Genomic DNA, 16148 nt, shown 5'->3' on the forward strand with positions numbered 1-16148 from the left:
GATTCAGAAAGGTTAATGGGTTACATGTAAAACTGAGTTATAATGGTTGGGTTTTAATTAGGACAAGAAAATATCAGTAAATCAAGCAGCACAGAAGTGTCTTGGAATAAGGATCGCCTCTTTTTCTTTCTTTTTTGAAATAATTTTTATTTGATTCTACAAGTGTAAAATTATAACAATATCCAATACATATCCATATTTAGAGATTTCTCTGAATCTCTAGACTTCCTCCTTCCCCTTCTTGGGTCCTATTATCAACCATTTCAGTTGCATATTATTTCATCATCCAAATTTTATATCTCCCCATTTTCTCCATAATATTTTCTACATTACAAGTGTTATTGCAATCCTGCTAATGTTTTCATCTGCTTACACTGGTCTCTCAAGTAAATTGTATTTTTTTCCCATTCTTTATTAAAGTTTTGGCCTTCTTGGTTCCTGAGCTTTCCAGTCAGTTTTGCCATTTCAGCATAGTCCAACAACTTGATTTGCCATTCTTCTCTGGTAGGGACTTTATCATCTTTCCATCTCTGGGCTAGTAACATCTGTGCGGCTGTCATTGCATACACGAAAAGTCTTTTCTGCTCCTTTGGGATCTTGGTACCTACAATTCCTGATAAATAAAAGCTTCTGGAGTCTTTATAAAATATATAGAAAAATAAACTAAATTTTCTCACGAGAAATTCATGCAGGAAATATTCATTACAGAACAATCAGCTACATTCCAAACTGCAACATGACAAGGAAGGAGACAGCGATCCTTTTGAGGAGGGGCAGCATAGAAATCTAATCAATGATAAAAGTAATACTAATAATTTCCTTAACAATTCTGACATGCTCCAAGGTGTTTGAGGGCAGAGACAAATGTCTAATAGTAGGCAAATACACAGCAAAAGGCACAAACAGAATAGGATAACGGTATAATTTGAAAAATCTGTTTCAAACCACAATGAGGTGTGTCAGGGAAAAAATGGAACTACAAATGCAGAGGAAATGGTTCTCTTTTCAAATGACCCTTTTGAGAGTGAGTAGAGCAAAGCACATGTTTTAACAGGCTTGCTGCAGATAAAATAATTTATGCAGAACAAAATAAAGGCCTTTAAGAAGAAGAGGAAAAAGTCTGACTATCAACAGTTTGAATAGAGAAATAAGTGTGACTGGTTCTTTGAAACCCAAATATGGATTTGCAGCCATGCCTCCATTAAACATTATGTCAGAAAATAAGATTGTGTAAAAGTATTCATTGTGAACCCCTGGTAAACATGTGCAGCATGAAGACTAGTATGGTTGGTCAATAATATAGCAGGATCAGCCTGTGATGAAGCTATGTAAAACCTTATGCCCAAAGTACCTATGGCCATTGCACAGTTACTGTGAATTAATTTTCAACTTTCATGATTTATTTGACAGGAAGAAAGATTTAAATCTAAGAAGCTACATTTGCAAGGCAAGTATGTCATTTCATCATTGTCATTTCACAGCTACTGTGAATTAATTTTCAACTTTCATCATTTATGTGACAGTAGGAAAGTTTTAAATCTAAGAAGCTACATAGGCAAGTATGTCTGTGCTGGACGACAGTTGTCGAAAATGAGTCATTTAAGAATCAGCTTTTGTTGTCAGATGCTCCTTTGTGTTCAGATCAGGCCTCAGTACAATTATGTAGCACTTGGGAAAGAAGATGCAGCCCAGAAGCCCAGCACTGGAGGCCAAGATAGAGAAGATCTGCACGGCCACCATGTATTTCCCCTTGGTGCTCAGGTAGGTGGGCACAAAGGACACCCAAACACTGCAGAAGACCAGCATGCTGAAGGTGATCAGCTTGGCTTCATTGAAGGCTCCAGGCAGGTTCCTGGCTAGGAAAGCCACCATGAAGCAGATGGAGGCCAGGAAGCCCATGTAGCCAAGGGCACCATAAAACATGGCAATAGACCCTACATTGCATTGCAAGGTGATCTTTCCAGCCTGGGAGCTCATGTCAGATTCTGGGAATGGGGGAGAGATTCCCAGCCAGATGGTGCAGATGAGAACTTGGACACTGGAACAGAAAATGACAATGGAGTTGGCCAGACTCTTTCCCAGCCATCTCCTCATCGTGTTTCCTGGCTTTGTGGCCAGGAAGGCCAGCACCACAGTGATGGTTTTTGCCAACACAGAAGAGACAGCAACTGAAAAGATGGTGTTGAAGGCCATTTGTTGAAGAAGGCAGGCGGCTTTCCGTGGCTGGCCAAGAAACATGAAGGAGGACAAAAAGGAAAGCAAGAGGGAGATGAGGAGGATGTAGGAGAGGTCCCTGTTGTTGGCTTTGACTATGGGGGTTTCCTTGTACTTAATGAATGTTCCTAACACAATGCCTGTGGTTAAGGATAACAAGAGGGAAAAGGAAGCTAGGAGGTTCCCCAAAGGTTCTTCATAAGCCAGGAAGGTTATAATCTTAAAGACACATTGATCCCTGGGCTTGTTTGGATGTTGATCTTCAGGACACCTGGTGCAATGCTCTGCATCTGCAAAGAACAAGAGTAATATCAAATTTGTACCCTTCTGAAATGGTTTTCCCTTGCAGAAAGTAATGCCAAAGTGGCTCCCACAATAAGAAAACATTACTATATCCAATAACAATAACTGCATATGACCAAGGATATCAGGAATCAGTATTAATATTGTAGGTCCGGGAAAACCTGGGGCAGCAAGTATGTCTTAATTTATTGGTGAAAACAATGGGGAGAGCCTTCCACATGCTAGACACCGCAATGTCACAATAACCCTGTCAAATGGTGCAGGGTGAGAAAAATGGACTGACGAAAGGTCCTCCAGTTGTTCTTGCTTCTGGCTCAACAGATTTATGTCTTTCTTTTTGGAGAGAGGGGTTTGGAAGAGAGATTCTTATCCTCTTGTCGGAGAGTTAAGCACAGTGGTGTTTGTTCCAAGCACATTAAAATTTGGTTTAATTTGCATCTGCCCACATCCACCTGTAAATAAATGTTCCCCACTAGAATGTATAAAAAGTAAAAGGTAAAGGGACCCCTGACCATTAGATCCAGTCGTGGCCAACTCTGGGGTTGCGGCGCTCATCTCACTTTACTGGCCGAGGGAGCCGGCATACAGCTTCCGGGTCATGTGGCCAGCATGACTAAGCCGCTTCTGGCGAACCAGAGCAGCACATGGAAATGCCGTTTACCTTCCCGCCAGAGCGGTACCTATTTATCTACTTGCACTTTGACATGCTTTCGAACTGCTAGGTTGGCAGGAGCAGGGACCGAGCAACGGGAGCTCACCCTGTCGCAGGGATTCGAACCGCCGACCTTCTGATGGGCAAGTCCTAGGCTCTGTAGTTTAACCCACAGCACCACCCGCGTCCCTGCTAGAATGCATAGGCTAGAATAAATCACAGATACTTAGCTTTGCTTAGAGTTTCCATAAATAACAGCAAACAAATCTCCATCCATTGGCAGAAAAATAAAGATTAAAACTACTTGGTACTTGGTTTTCCTCACAAGAAGGATCTTGCAATATGCGTGCTATAAAAATCTCATTTAAGAGAGATTCGGATCACTTGCAGGAAGGCACGGTCACACAGCTCCTTCTTTGCTTGCCCCAGGAAACACGAAAAGAAACAGGCTGAGAAACTGGGAGGAGTGTTTTGTGGCTTGCTTGTGCACATTTTGCATATGAATTTCAATAATCAGTTCTAAAATTTCTCTTTAAAAAGCCACTGATATCAGAATGAAATGTCCTCTTTCCCAAGGTTATCCCTTTCCACTGGGATCACCCACCTTCCTGAGTGGAGATGGTCCCTTCTGCACAAGGAATGCAGTCATAGCAGCAGAGTGGCTTTCCTTCCTGAACGACTTTGACGAATCCAGGGCTGCAACTTTCCACACACCGGGAAGTAGGTAGGGTCTAAGTTGAAAGATAAGGAGCATTTTATAAAAAAAGTTATAGAAATTGTGAAATGGGAAAAGCTGTGGGAAAGCGATCTCAATTTTACTGCCTCTAGTGGGCTGAAAGAAAACTATATGAAAATGGTATCTAACACTGGTTCAAATGGCTGAAATGTCTAAAAATGCTAATAATCAATGTAATCAACTTTTATTCATATCTGGTGGTTTTGTAAGAAAGCAAAAGCTTGCCAGGAAATGGTAAATAATGAATTAATTAAGATGACAATAGACGGGGGGGAAACAGGAGCCTTTTTGCTAGGTTTGATCGGGCCAGAGATACCGAAAATAAAGATAAAATTGTTTATGTATGCAACAACTGCAACAAGTATTGTATTTGCACAGAAGTGGAAGGAAACAGCAATATCCACAAAAGAAGAGTGGATTAACAAACTAATGGATTATGCCGAAACAGCAAAACTCACTGCTAGACTAAGTGAGTCTAAGGATGAGGTGTTTGTAGAAGAATGGAAACCCTTTTCGGATTACTTAAGTAATTAATTCTTTTTCAATACGAGATGGATTTAGATCTTAAGCAACAGAAGAACAAGAATATGGTATTTTCAGGTTTATATTTTATACTGTGTATACTGTTAGAAACAAATGGACAGTTCAGAGAGAAGAGATATAACAATTATCGAGTGATATGGGAACTCAAAGAAAAACAAAAATGGTAACTCGTGATGTTTTTTAATGGACTATTTAAACAATTTAATACTATATACATATTAAAGGAGCATTCAAAAAATGTGTTAGCCTGTCCCCCCCCCCCGCCCAATGGAAATGAGGGACAGGGTTACGAAGGGCCATGAAAGATGATTTCTCCCACCGGGCTGAGCCATTTGGGCCACACAACGGCATCCTGGTCAATGGTGAATTGTAGGTCTGGCAAACCCCGTCTGTTGATACTCCCAAATTTCACTTTAAGGATGGACTTATTGGGAAACTTCAGCCAATTCACGACATTAAAGTCAGCTGCTAATTGCCCATTCTCATCCAAATACACTCCATCCATGGAAGAATTGTAGAACTGGGAATTTCCCAGGAAAGGGTGGAGCTGGAAGGGAAGAGAAAGAACAGCATTTAGAATATGGGAAAGTGTTGGAATCTTCAAGCCTTGTCAGAGGAATTTGCCACTCTCCAGGCACCCGGCTTGAGTTCCTTGTTGACCTCCCTGTCAGCAACTCCCGGCAGGATACAGGCAAGGTCTCTATCGGCGATTCTCCTCAAACGTGAGAAGAACACACCACTCTTCCCTCCTCCCTGTCTTCCCCAGGAGGGGGAAAGAGACAGACAGAAATGTATTTACATGCCTTTATTTCTGTCTATGTAGCAGTACAGAGAAACATGTCTGCACTCTCCAAACACACACAGCAGAGAGAGAGACTCCACCCCTGTACTTCCAGTACAGATCAGGTGACACTCTGAGCTAACATCCGGTGCTCAGTACAGTGAATAGGCTGTCCCTTCGTTCCCACGGAACAGCCACAAACATCAATATCCTGTTTGGCTTTCCAGCCAGCTGCAGCTCACTGCTGCATTGCTCCTTTTTCGTAACATCCTCCCCCAAAAGAATCAATGCGTGTTGCGAGCAAAGCTTGATCCAGAGAGGAAAACAAACAGTTGTTATACGCATAACATTCCCCTGTTGTTTCAGTTCCATCCTTGGAACTCCCCGCCACTGGTTTCCCCAGTGTACCTCTTTGGATGTCTGGCTTCCAAGGAATGAGTGCTTCTGCATTACCTTGGTTAGCAACTCTCTGTTGTGCCTTTGTCTCTGACTTAGACACAGTTTCAACCTGTCCTTGGTTGTGTGCAACAGCAATACATGCAACAGCTAAGTTGGCAAACTCTTTTGAATACCTCTTGGGTGGTACACCCTTTGTAACTCTCTCAGACCTACGTATGAGGTGCTGATCCTCTCTGCTTACTGGTTCAGTTTCAGGACTCTTTGGAGAAACAGTTCCAATAGTAAACAGTGGTTCATCCTCCACCTGTGAAGGTCTAGCCATTGTGTGAGATTTCCTCTCAATGACTGTGACAACTGAGCTCCCTGAGCTATCACTGTCTTCATCAGTACCACTGTAATCAGTAAAATCATCATCATCATCTGAATTGTCCTCAGTGGGAAATGTGTGAACAATGTGTGACCCTTTTCATATCCCACAAAAATGCCTCTTGCATTCTTTACTCCCCCTGGAGCCTCTGTCCTCACATGAGACCCAAAAACCTTGAAATGGGCGACAGAAGGTTTTCTATGGAACAGCTTCTCAAAAGGAGAACTTCCCAATTCTTTTGAAAACTTTCTTAACCACGTATAACAATATGACATTAGCGACTCCGCCCAGAACTCATGTGGCAGATGTGAACTAAGCAATTGCGCTTGCATCCCCTTTTGCAATTCTTTGTTCACCCGTACACAGACACCCCTGTTCCACGCTTCCGCTGAAACAGCAACCTTGTGCCTTATCCCTTTCTTCTGCAGGAAGTCCTGAAAATCCTGTAAAAGAAAAATTGGCTTCTCATCTGTGAAAAGACAATCAATATTAGCATCATGCACATTTTTAACCTTGTCACAAAACTCTTTAAACCTTTCTAAGGCTTCTCGTGGTTTCTCCAAAACATACACTGAAACATAATGAGAGAAACAATCCACACACACAAGGTAAAATCTTGCATTGCCTCTAGATGGTGCTAGAGGACCAATCACATCAGCATACACCCGCTGAAACGCTTTGTCGACTCTGGTCACCTTCCTGGCGTTCTTTGCCACACCTGCGAGAGAAATCATGTTAGAATCAGATGAATTACATTTCATGTAATCACTTTGATCAAAAGTCAACAAATACAGTCCATCTTTCTCTCTGGCAGAAAGATACAACTCTCCATCTTTGAAGATCTCGCAGCTTTGAGCATCATAGGACAGTTTTAGTCCTTTTTTGCAATCTGCGAAACACTCAGCAGATTGAATTTCAACTCAGGAACCAAGTACACATTGTCTATAGTCAAGTTCAGACTCTCAAGATACACAGTCCCAACTCCGGTCGCTTCCAGCTCCTGACCATTGGCCTGCTTCACAGCGAAGCTTTGCTTCTTAAACGTTGAAAACAGTTCTCTGTGATGGGTCATGTGAACGGTGCAACCCGTGTCAATGACAAAAGCGTTCTCCACTTCTGGCATGGTTCCTTTAGACATCAAAGCCTTTGCAGGTTTCACCTGGGACTTGGTACGACCTTTGCCTGACGCCTCAGGCTTTGCAGAGCTCCCCTTAGCTCCTTTCTGTTGACGTGGCTTCTTACAGTTCCGCTGAAGATGCCCAGCCTGTCCACAATTGTAACAACGAACAACGTTCAAAGCTACAGCATCCTCTCCAGTAGCAGTAGCAGTGGGGGAGCTAGAACTCTGTTCCTCCCTCCCCCTGTCCTTGACTTCCAGTGCAGCAAGTCTGTCATGTTCATTAAGGACAACTGCGTACACCCTCTCCGCGGTCAACTGCTGGGCCGGTAAGGAACCAAGCTGACTGGCAACCGTTTTATAAGTCCGATTCAGGCTGTTTATAACCATGAAGCAAAACACTTCCTCCTGTAGATGAAAATTGCGCTCCGCCATCTGTTGGCACAGAAACTTCATCTCCGTCAGGTGCGCTTGAACATCTCCATCAGGCGCAAGCCTCAGATTTGTCAGCTTTTCAAAATGCAGCAACGCTGAAGAACCAGCATCTCTCTGATGTGTTCTCCGCAGTGTCTCCCAAACCTCTTGCGCGTACTGCAAACCCTGTATATGCACCAACTGATTATCTGCGACACACAGAATTATGGCCGTCCTGGCTCTCACATTCTGTGAATTCCAACTTGGCGTTGGTGCAGGAGGGATGGGGTTCTCAATCACCCCAAAAATCCTCTGATTCTGCAGCAGGGCTTTCATCTTTACAGACCATGAGGCATAATTGTCATTTGTCAGGGGAGGTGGGTAAGGCAAGCCTCCCCCCTTCTTGGCATCCATTATGAATCTAGGCCTCAGCTCTCACTCTGGAGCTTGTAAAATCTCAAAGGCCTTTCTTGGTTGTTTACTGCCTTTCCCACTTGGCAGTAAAACCGCAAGCTGCTCAAAAGTGCTTGCAAAGAACAGCTAAGTAGACAAAACACACTCCGTGTTCCAGCCCCGAGTCAGTAGCTTTCCACTGTTCTGACTTTACATTGCTTAGCAACTGTGCATACCAGCTCTTATCTAGGTATGCGAAGTATGCGGCTGCTTTTCCCCACAGTGCTGGTTTCTCTCAAATGCAGACACCTTTTGTGAACCGAAAACTTTTCCTTAACGCGTTCACTTTACAGCCATAAATTTCCATACCTTTGGGGCTTCGTCGCTTGCCATTCACCTTGTCTCGATGCCCAGCCGTCTGATCAGCTTCCAGCTGCACGCAGACGTTATCTTCCTTCCCTTGGTGCAGAGGATGGCATACGATCCATCAATGTCTCACGCAGATTTCCATGGATCAGAACCACCTGCGATGCTACCAGTTGTTGGAATCTTCAAGCCTTGTCAGAGGAATTTGCCACTCTCCAGGCACCCGGCTTGAGTTCCTTGTTGACCTCCCTGTCAGCAACTCCCGGCAGGATACAGGCAAGGTCTCTATCGGCGATTCTCCTCAAACGTGAGAAGAACACACCACTCTTCCCTCCTCCCTGTCTTCCCCAGGAGGGGGAAAGAGACAGACAGAAATGTATTTACATGCCTTTATTTCTGTCTATGCAGCAGTACAGAGAAACATGTCTGCACTCTCCAAACACACACAGCAGAGAGAGAGACTCCACCCCTGTACTTCCAGTACAGATCAGGTGACACTCTGAGCTAACATCCGGTGCTCAGTACAGTGAATAGGCTGTCCCTTCGTTCCCACGGTACAGCCACAAACATCAACATCCTGTTTGGCATTCCAGCCAGCTGCAGCTCGCCGGAGCATTGCTCCTTTTTCGTAACAGAAAGGACACTGACTATCCAGCTCTGACCTTTTTGCTTACTCCCAGGTAAGTAGGTCTAGGCTGCCATCCTGTGCACACTTACCTGTTGCTTTCTGTTTCCCTCACTGAGCAGCTGCTGGTAGTCACAGGACTATGTTTTCAGTCCACAGTCCAGATACTGGTGGATTCCCACGGGAAAGGGAGACGGGATGTGACGTATACTGGTTTCCTGTTTCCTTTGTACTGTTGTTTCTTTTTTTGGAGTTGCTCTCTGCTTCTCACAGAGACAAGATGTATATTTGTATGCTCTCTGCATAGCTTAGTAATAAAGCTTAGCAATGTAGCCATACCTGCCTCATCCTTCCGTTGCGGACTCTGGGTGTTTTATACTCTGCTGGGCTCAAGCGAAGATGAGCCGTATCAGCTCGGAGGACTGGAGCTGAATTTACTAACAATGGGAGTATCCCCCATTGAACTTAATGGGACTTCTGGCTAGCAACACATAGGGTAAAAGGTAAAGGTACCCCTGACCGTTAAATCCAGTTGCGAATGGCTCTGGGGTTGTACGCTCATCTCGCTCTATAGGCCGAGGGAGCCGGCGTTTGTCCACAGACAGCTTCCGGGTCATGTGGCCAGCATGACTAAGCCACTTCTGGTGAGACCAGAGCAGCGCACAGAAATGCCGTTTACCTTCCCACCAGAGCGGTACCTATTTATCTACTTGCACTTTGATGTGCTTTCAAACTGCTAGGTGGACAGGAGCTGGGACCGAACAACGGGAGCTCACCCCGTCACGCGGATTCGAATTGCTGACCTTCCGATCGGCAATCCCTAGGCTGTAAAAATACTGTGTCTTTATTATGTGGTTGGGACAGGCTTCCTTGCCTCAGCATCAGTTGGTTGAAACATATTTCCAGCACACAGCTCCTACCTGCTCTGTGTGGAAACGGTATGAAACTCTGCTGTTTATGATGTGAAAAAGATTGGTTTGCTGTATATTAATAAGCCAAAACATATAAACACCGTCATAATGAGTACAGGAGCCACTGCGAGATATGCAGGCAGGCATGGGAGTTTCCCCTCCTCTTTGGGAACCCTCGATAAGAATTAACAGGTTTATAGTCCTCTTTATTTACAAACAACACAGAGAGAGCGGCATCAAGCCACCCTCCTTCAGGATCTGAGTTGCCCACTCTGAATTCCCACCTCTTCTGCAGCAAGAAGCATGCCAGTGCCCTGTTCTCCTGCCCCTGTGCTTCTGTTGAGCCTTAACCCTTTGTCTTGCCAAATGCAACGTGGTTCTCTTAATGAGATTCAGAAGCAAGACAAACACAAGTGAGTGAAAAGATTAAATATTTTATTCTAAACAGCAAGCATTATATACATTACCAAGCAAGCACTTCGATCTGCCACTGGAAAGCCCTCAAGACGTGGCAAAGGTTGCATGACCCTCCTGCCAGGAGTTCATGCATGAGCTTCTGAGCTATGGCCCCAAACCATCTGATTTATTGATAGCTAGCCTGTATGACTTGCCCAACTGCCCAGTTGCAGATTACTCATTAGCTAGTCCCCTCTTCCAATACCGCACATTCCTCCAAACAATGTCTAACAACAAAGAAGGTCAGAAGGTGCCCTGCATTATCACTTCTTCCTTCCACCAGTTTATACATTAAAAGGCTGTTCTCAGCCATCAAAGAACTTTAACAAGAGATGGAGAAGGGAAATAAACAGAGGCAGGGAGAGAAGACCAAGTTAGATCACTAAACTCCTCAAAATTAGGAATACCTTCAGGAAAAGGTTGCCCATACACCCTTTCAGACCTTCAAGTATGAGGGGAGGGAGGAAAGTCCACGCCGCTCTTGAATGAAAAGTCTCCTAAACACTCCCTCCCTCCTGGTTGCCTAGCTACTGACTCAAAGCTATCCAGCTCTTCCCCCAACTGTACAGTCTCTGAATCAGCTGCTGGGAAAGTTGATGGAAGGAGGGGCAAACTCTCCCCTTCTTCTTCTGTCAGAGGCTGCTCTGTCTGTGTCTACATTCCTTCATCTTCGGAGTCAAAGCAGTCTCTGGCATCCGATTCTGACCAGCCCCTGACAGCCGCCAAAACACTCAATACATGCTCCAGAAACACCCAAAGTCCCTTGGACATAGGCTGGAGCTAAGTTGAGCTTGGTAGGGGCACCCCAGTCCGGAGGGAGAGTGAGTCTGTGTGATGGCATCTCCCTTGCCCTGCAGAACTCTTGCAGAATGTGTAAGGAGTCTTATTCAAAATCGGCCGCTGGAAGGAAAGGGGTGCTAATCTAGTGGTGGGGGCTGTTTCCAGAGGTGCTGCGTCCTCTGACACTAGTGTAAGTGTTATGTACTAAGCTTAGATCCTAGAACAATAGGCAGGTAGGATCCTAGAATGCAACAACTGATTGGCCTTCAGGAAAAGACCAATCAGGCTCCAGGAGGGAAGCAGAAACAGCCAATCAGATGGGACTCATTGTGTAAATAATGTATATAAAAACCTGAGGTTTGGGGGGAAATTCAGTCACTGTTTTACAAGCGGCAATGGTGCAAAAATGTGGTTACAAAGCACGGATCCACATGGATGCTCGGGGTTTTAGCATTGGGTCACCCCAAATTCACCATCAGATCACATGTCTGTGGCCACAGCATGAACCACAAAAATGATACATCCACTGTTTCATTCAGAATATATTTTTTTTCTTGTTTTCCTCCTCTAAATCTAGGTGCGTCTTATGGTCAGGTGCATCTTATGGAACGAACGAAAAATACCTGCCATGGCTGTAGCCTTTGACGTTCTAGGCTGTCTGTCACCCGCCACAGAGACCTGGAGGAATATGCAGCATTTAAAGCACGTGCCAAAGCTTTGACAGTGTTGTAAATCCTGTAGCTGTCTAGAGAGAGGCTTCTTTCCATATCATCTTGGGGCAGCATCTCATGTTTTCCTTTCTCCCTGCATCTTATCCAGCCTTTCACCGACCACGCGTGCTTTAAATAGGAACAACTGAAAGCATCCTCCCAAAACTGCTTGATTGCAAAGAAAAGGGATGGAATATCGTTAGATTCTTTCCTTTTATCTGTTTCAGTGTAGAAAGAAAAAATGCCATGGATGTGTTCGTAAGATAAGCCGCTGTACATTAACTCGAAGGAGATGTCCCACATAGCTGTTGTGACCAGGACTCCCCCTGCAGTGGGCTTTATCAAGTTCTCAAATAAATGTTGTAGAACGAAAATTCCATGCAAGGCATGAAGAGTCTCTGCATAATAAACAAACACACGGGCTTGTCTCCACTTTAAGAATTTGCGGAAATTGATCTCGAATCCATGTGTGTTCAGTACCGAGATGGTTTGTGAGATGGCAACACAAATACCACTCCTGATGAGCACAGGAGTCAGGGTCTTCATGAATCTCTCTCCATTTTCGGTGTCGGGGGCAATTAGACCAATGAACGTCCATCTGAAGTGATGGAGCATCCTGACAATCCCTGGGTACTGGCCTTCTTCTTTGGGGACCATTGGGTAGAAAAAAGGGAACTGCCTCTTATCATCCAGAACATGAGAGACAAAAGCATAGCTGACCTGGCAAGAAAATAAACATTATTGGCTAACTTAGTTTTGGATCAAAGCCAAAATATAGCTAACCCTGAATATAATCGTACCTTGAAAGTTGAACAGTTTAGTTCCCAAACGTTTTGGCTCTCGAATGTCACAAACCCGGAAGTGACTATTCCAGTTTGTGAACCATTTTTGGAAGCCGAATGTCCGATGGGGCTTACACAGCTTCTGATTGGCTGCAGGACCTTCCTGCAGCCAATCAGAAGCCGCACTTTGGTTTCCAAACGTTTTGGAAGTCGAAAAGACAAATACTTTTGCCAGGCTTTCCTTGACATATAAGATAAGGTTCTATTTTTATCTCTAGGAATTTCCTTAATTCTGGTTTGCTTTTTATATTGCTTTATGGTACCATTTGACGGTTTTGAGGGGAACAATTTTTAATGAGATAAGTCAAAACACTCATCAGTCTCCAGAGCTTGTGTTACTAAATCTAAATTTAAATGAGACTTGGTGGATAAACCACTAATTGGATTCTTCTAGTGGCAGCAAGTAAGGTTATAACTGGACTCTGGCGTACAGCCCTTATGGAAAAAATTGACACACAAATTGAGTCCGGCAAGACGAACAAAGCACAACACACTTTTGCTGGAGAATAGCGGAGGTTTATTTTGTTCACAAATGCTCCAAAAAACCCAAAGAGCAATTCCAAACCTTTATACAGATTTAATAATAATAATAAAAATGAGTTTTACAGATGGATATTGTTATAAGCCATGTTTTATGTACAAGAATACAGGCATAACGTCCCTGGGAAAAACACATTTGAGTTTGTTGGGTGTGGATTACCTTTGTTTCTGGAATATATATGCAATGATTTGGAAAATAAAAGATACTGTTCTTTGTTTTAAAGATGGTGTTTTTGTGGTACACTAGGAGTGTTTGAAAATGTTAAGAGGGTTATTTTTATTATTAATAATAATAATAATAATAATAATAATAATAATAATAATATACTTCAGGGTTCACTTGAGGGAAACTTCTATTTGCCCCAGAATTTAGTGTCATAGCAACCCATACTACAGACATTACTTCTGTTCCCCTTTAGTCGCACACACAAACACATACACACCATTTGACACAAAGAGAAGGAAGGACAGGTGTTTTCAAAGAGAGCACAGCAAACCATCTGACTGTGGGATATAAAGCTGTCAGTCAAGTCCAACATTCTGAGACAGGACTAACTGCCTCTATGTGGCAGTTTGGTCAGTTGGTCGGTTGCTGCAAGGAGTGTTAACTGGTAACTGCTCGGATGCAGTCTTCTCATGACTCACTACTATCTAGTACAGTGTTTCCCAACCTTGGGCCTACAGCTGTTTTTGAACTACAATTCCCATCATCCCTGACCACTGGTCTTGCTAGCTAGGGATGATGGGAGTTGTAGTCCAAAAACAGCTGGAGGCCCAAGGTTGGGAAACACTGATCTAGTATATAGTTTATCTGTTAAGTAACTAAAGCCTGCCTTCAGTAACAACTCTGTAAACTGAATGAAACTGGAAGTAAAGTAGTTTATGTTAATATGATTCAGATTCATGTGTTTTGTTTAGAGGGACAGAAGGGATTATCAGCCAGGAATGTATAAATATTGACAGGACTCAAACGAGTTAGCAATCCACTAGTCGCTGCATAAACTCAAACAGGGAATCGTTTAAACTCTGCTAAATTATATAAACGTTCCAACAGTGACCACTCCTGAACATCTGTTGTTTTGCCTGAAAGGACAGTCCTATTGGTTATTGACCCTTATTGCTCATGTATCCCTTTTTTAGTCATTACAGTGATACCTCGGGTTACAGACGCTTCAGGTTACAGACTCCGCTAACCCAGAAATAGTACCTTGGGTTAAGAACTTTGCTTCAGGATGAGAACAGAAATTGTGTGGCAGCAGTCGGAGGCCCCATTAGCTAAAGTGGTGCTTCAGGTTAAGAACAGTTTCAGGTTAAGAACAGACCTCTGGAACAAATTAAGTTGTTAACCTGAGGTAGCACTGTACATTAAAAAGAAAGAGAGACTTAAGGCTGCAATCCCAAATGCACTTTCCACTATCTCCTCATGGGCTCTTCCCCTGCCAGACCTTGCCAGCTCAGTACCCATTTATGCTCATGGAGCTGAACTGGCATGGATTGGCCAGGAACGAGACCTTGGGGTTATAGTGGATGCCTCCTGTTACCCTAGTATGCGGCAAACTGGCAAATTCGATGCTATGGATTCTTAGGAAAGGGTATATAAAAGGGTATATTAAAAAAACCTGCCAACATCTGTCTTCTTTTAAAAATACAGTGGTGCCCCGCAAGACGAACGCCTCGCAAGACGGAAAACCCGCTAGACGAAAGGGTTTTCCGTTTTGGAGGCGCTTCGAAAAACGAATTTCCCTATGGGCTTGCTTCGCAAGACGAAATGTCTTGCGAGTTCCTGCGGGTTTTTCCCCTTTTTCCCCCCCTTTTCCTAAGCCGCTAATCAGCTGATCCGCTGATAAGCCACTTATCAGCTGATCCGCTAAAAGCCGCTAAACCGCTAATAGCGCTAATCCGCTAAGCTGTCAATGGGCTTGCTTCACAAGACGAAAAAACCGCTATACGAAGAGCCTCACAGAACGGATTAATTTCGTCTTGCGAGGCACCACTGTAAATTAAGATTAATAACAAGTTGTCTCCATTCACACTTAACATCTACCCCACCCTCTTTTGGCTTTCTCCAAAATTTGGCTCAGCCACAAAATGCCACACCCCTCTCCATTCCTACCTGTGGGATTTTATAGATGCCCAACATTCTTGAAATCTGGATGGAGTTCTGAGTGTCAGCCCCTTCGAGAACAGCAAGCAGGTTATTCTGTCCTCCGCAGTTGTAGTTCGGAACATTTGCCTGCCTAGCAGACAGCAGGTCTACCAGAGCTTCATACGTCACCCTTCCATGAAAGAAGTTCTCGTGGATGTTGTAGCCCAGAGTGATGTTGGGCAAGAGCCTGGGATTCTGGTTGATATCCTGAATGGCAAATAAGGAGGAAAGGGGTTGCCAGTACTGTGTGAATGTTTTTCTGCAAAAATGTACATATTGCATCATCATCATCATCCAGTATTCATTTAAATATGTCAGATTCAACTCAACATGTTTGGGCAAGCTTCTACAGATAATATAAAGTTCTCTATTCCGTTTCTTATACTACCCCTGATCCAGAAGCTCAACAGCCAATCCTCTCCTAATGATGTGTTACATGATGGCTACTGATTCATGGGGACGCGGGTGGCGCTGTGGGTTAAACCACAGAACCTAGGGCTTGCCGATCGGAAGGTCAGCGGTTCGAATCCCCGCGACGGGGTGAACTCCCGTTGCTCGGTCCCTGCTCCTGCCAACCTAGCAGTTCGAAAACACGTCAAAGTGCAAGTAGATAAATAGGTACCGCTCCGGCGGGAAGGTAAACAGCGTTTCCGTGTGCTGCTCTGGTTCGCCAGAAGTGGCTTAGTCATGCTGGCCACATGACCCAGAAGCTGTACGCCGGCTCCCTGTAGAGCGAGATGAGCGCTGCAACCCCAGAGTCGTCCACGACTGGACCTAATGGCCAGGGGTCCCTTTACCTTTACTGATTCATGAACAAGGCGAGATATTTCCAGTCAACATTTTCCTTTTGAAA

The 16148-nt window shown here is 44.1% G+C and overlaps 1 protein-coding gene across 5 annotated transcripts; it reads right to left on the reverse strand.

Moving 5' to 3' along the window:
- Positions 1 to 1482: 1482 nt before the first annotated feature.
- On the reverse strand, positions 1483 to 15666 carry LOC309336579 (vomeronasal type-2 receptor 26-like). Of its 5 annotated transcripts, none has more exons than XM_081852566.1 (5): positions 15263 to 15666; positions 11681 to 11932; positions 4768 to 4995; positions 3774 to 3900; positions 1483 to 2504 (listed from the first exon to the last, which is right to left on the reverse strand). In XM_081852566.1, exons 1-5 carry the CDS (start codon positions 15587 to 15589, stop codon positions 1600 to 1602), a joined length of 1839 nt encoding a protein of 612 aa, XP_081708692.1. In that variant the 5' UTR covers positions 15590 to 15666; the 3' UTR covers positions 1483 to 1599. The 5 variants fall into 5 exon arrangements, with proteins under 5 accessions (XP_081708692.1, XP_081708689.1, XP_081708693.1 ...); XM_081852563.1 differs by having other exon boundaries at positions 11681 to 12487; XM_081852567.1 differs by lacking the exon at positions 15263 to 15666 and adding an exon at positions 13593 to 13739.
- Positions 15667 to 16148: the final 482 nt, after the last annotated feature.

This window comes from Podarcis erhardii, assembly GCF_964252035.2.
Source record: "Podarcis erhardii genome assembly, chromosome: 2".
NCBI lineage: Eukaryota > Metazoa > Chordata > Lepidosauria > Squamata > Lacertidae > Podarcis > Podarcis erhardii.

Bases quoted from the DNA above. Each gene is read 5' to 3' on its own strand.
- LOC309336579 (XM_081852563.1), bottom strand. From the start codon at position 15,589: ATGATGATGATGATGCAATATGTACATTTTTGCAGAAAAACATTCACA. The intron at 12,488-15,262 runs GTAGGAATGGAG...TTTTCTTGCCAG, and splicing joins GCATCTATAAAATCCCACAG to GTCAGCTATGCTTTTGTCTC. The intron at 3,901-4,767 runs GTGGGAGAAATC...CTTTCAACTTAG, and splicing joins GGCCCAAATGGCTCAGCCCG to ACCCTACCTACTTCCCGGTG.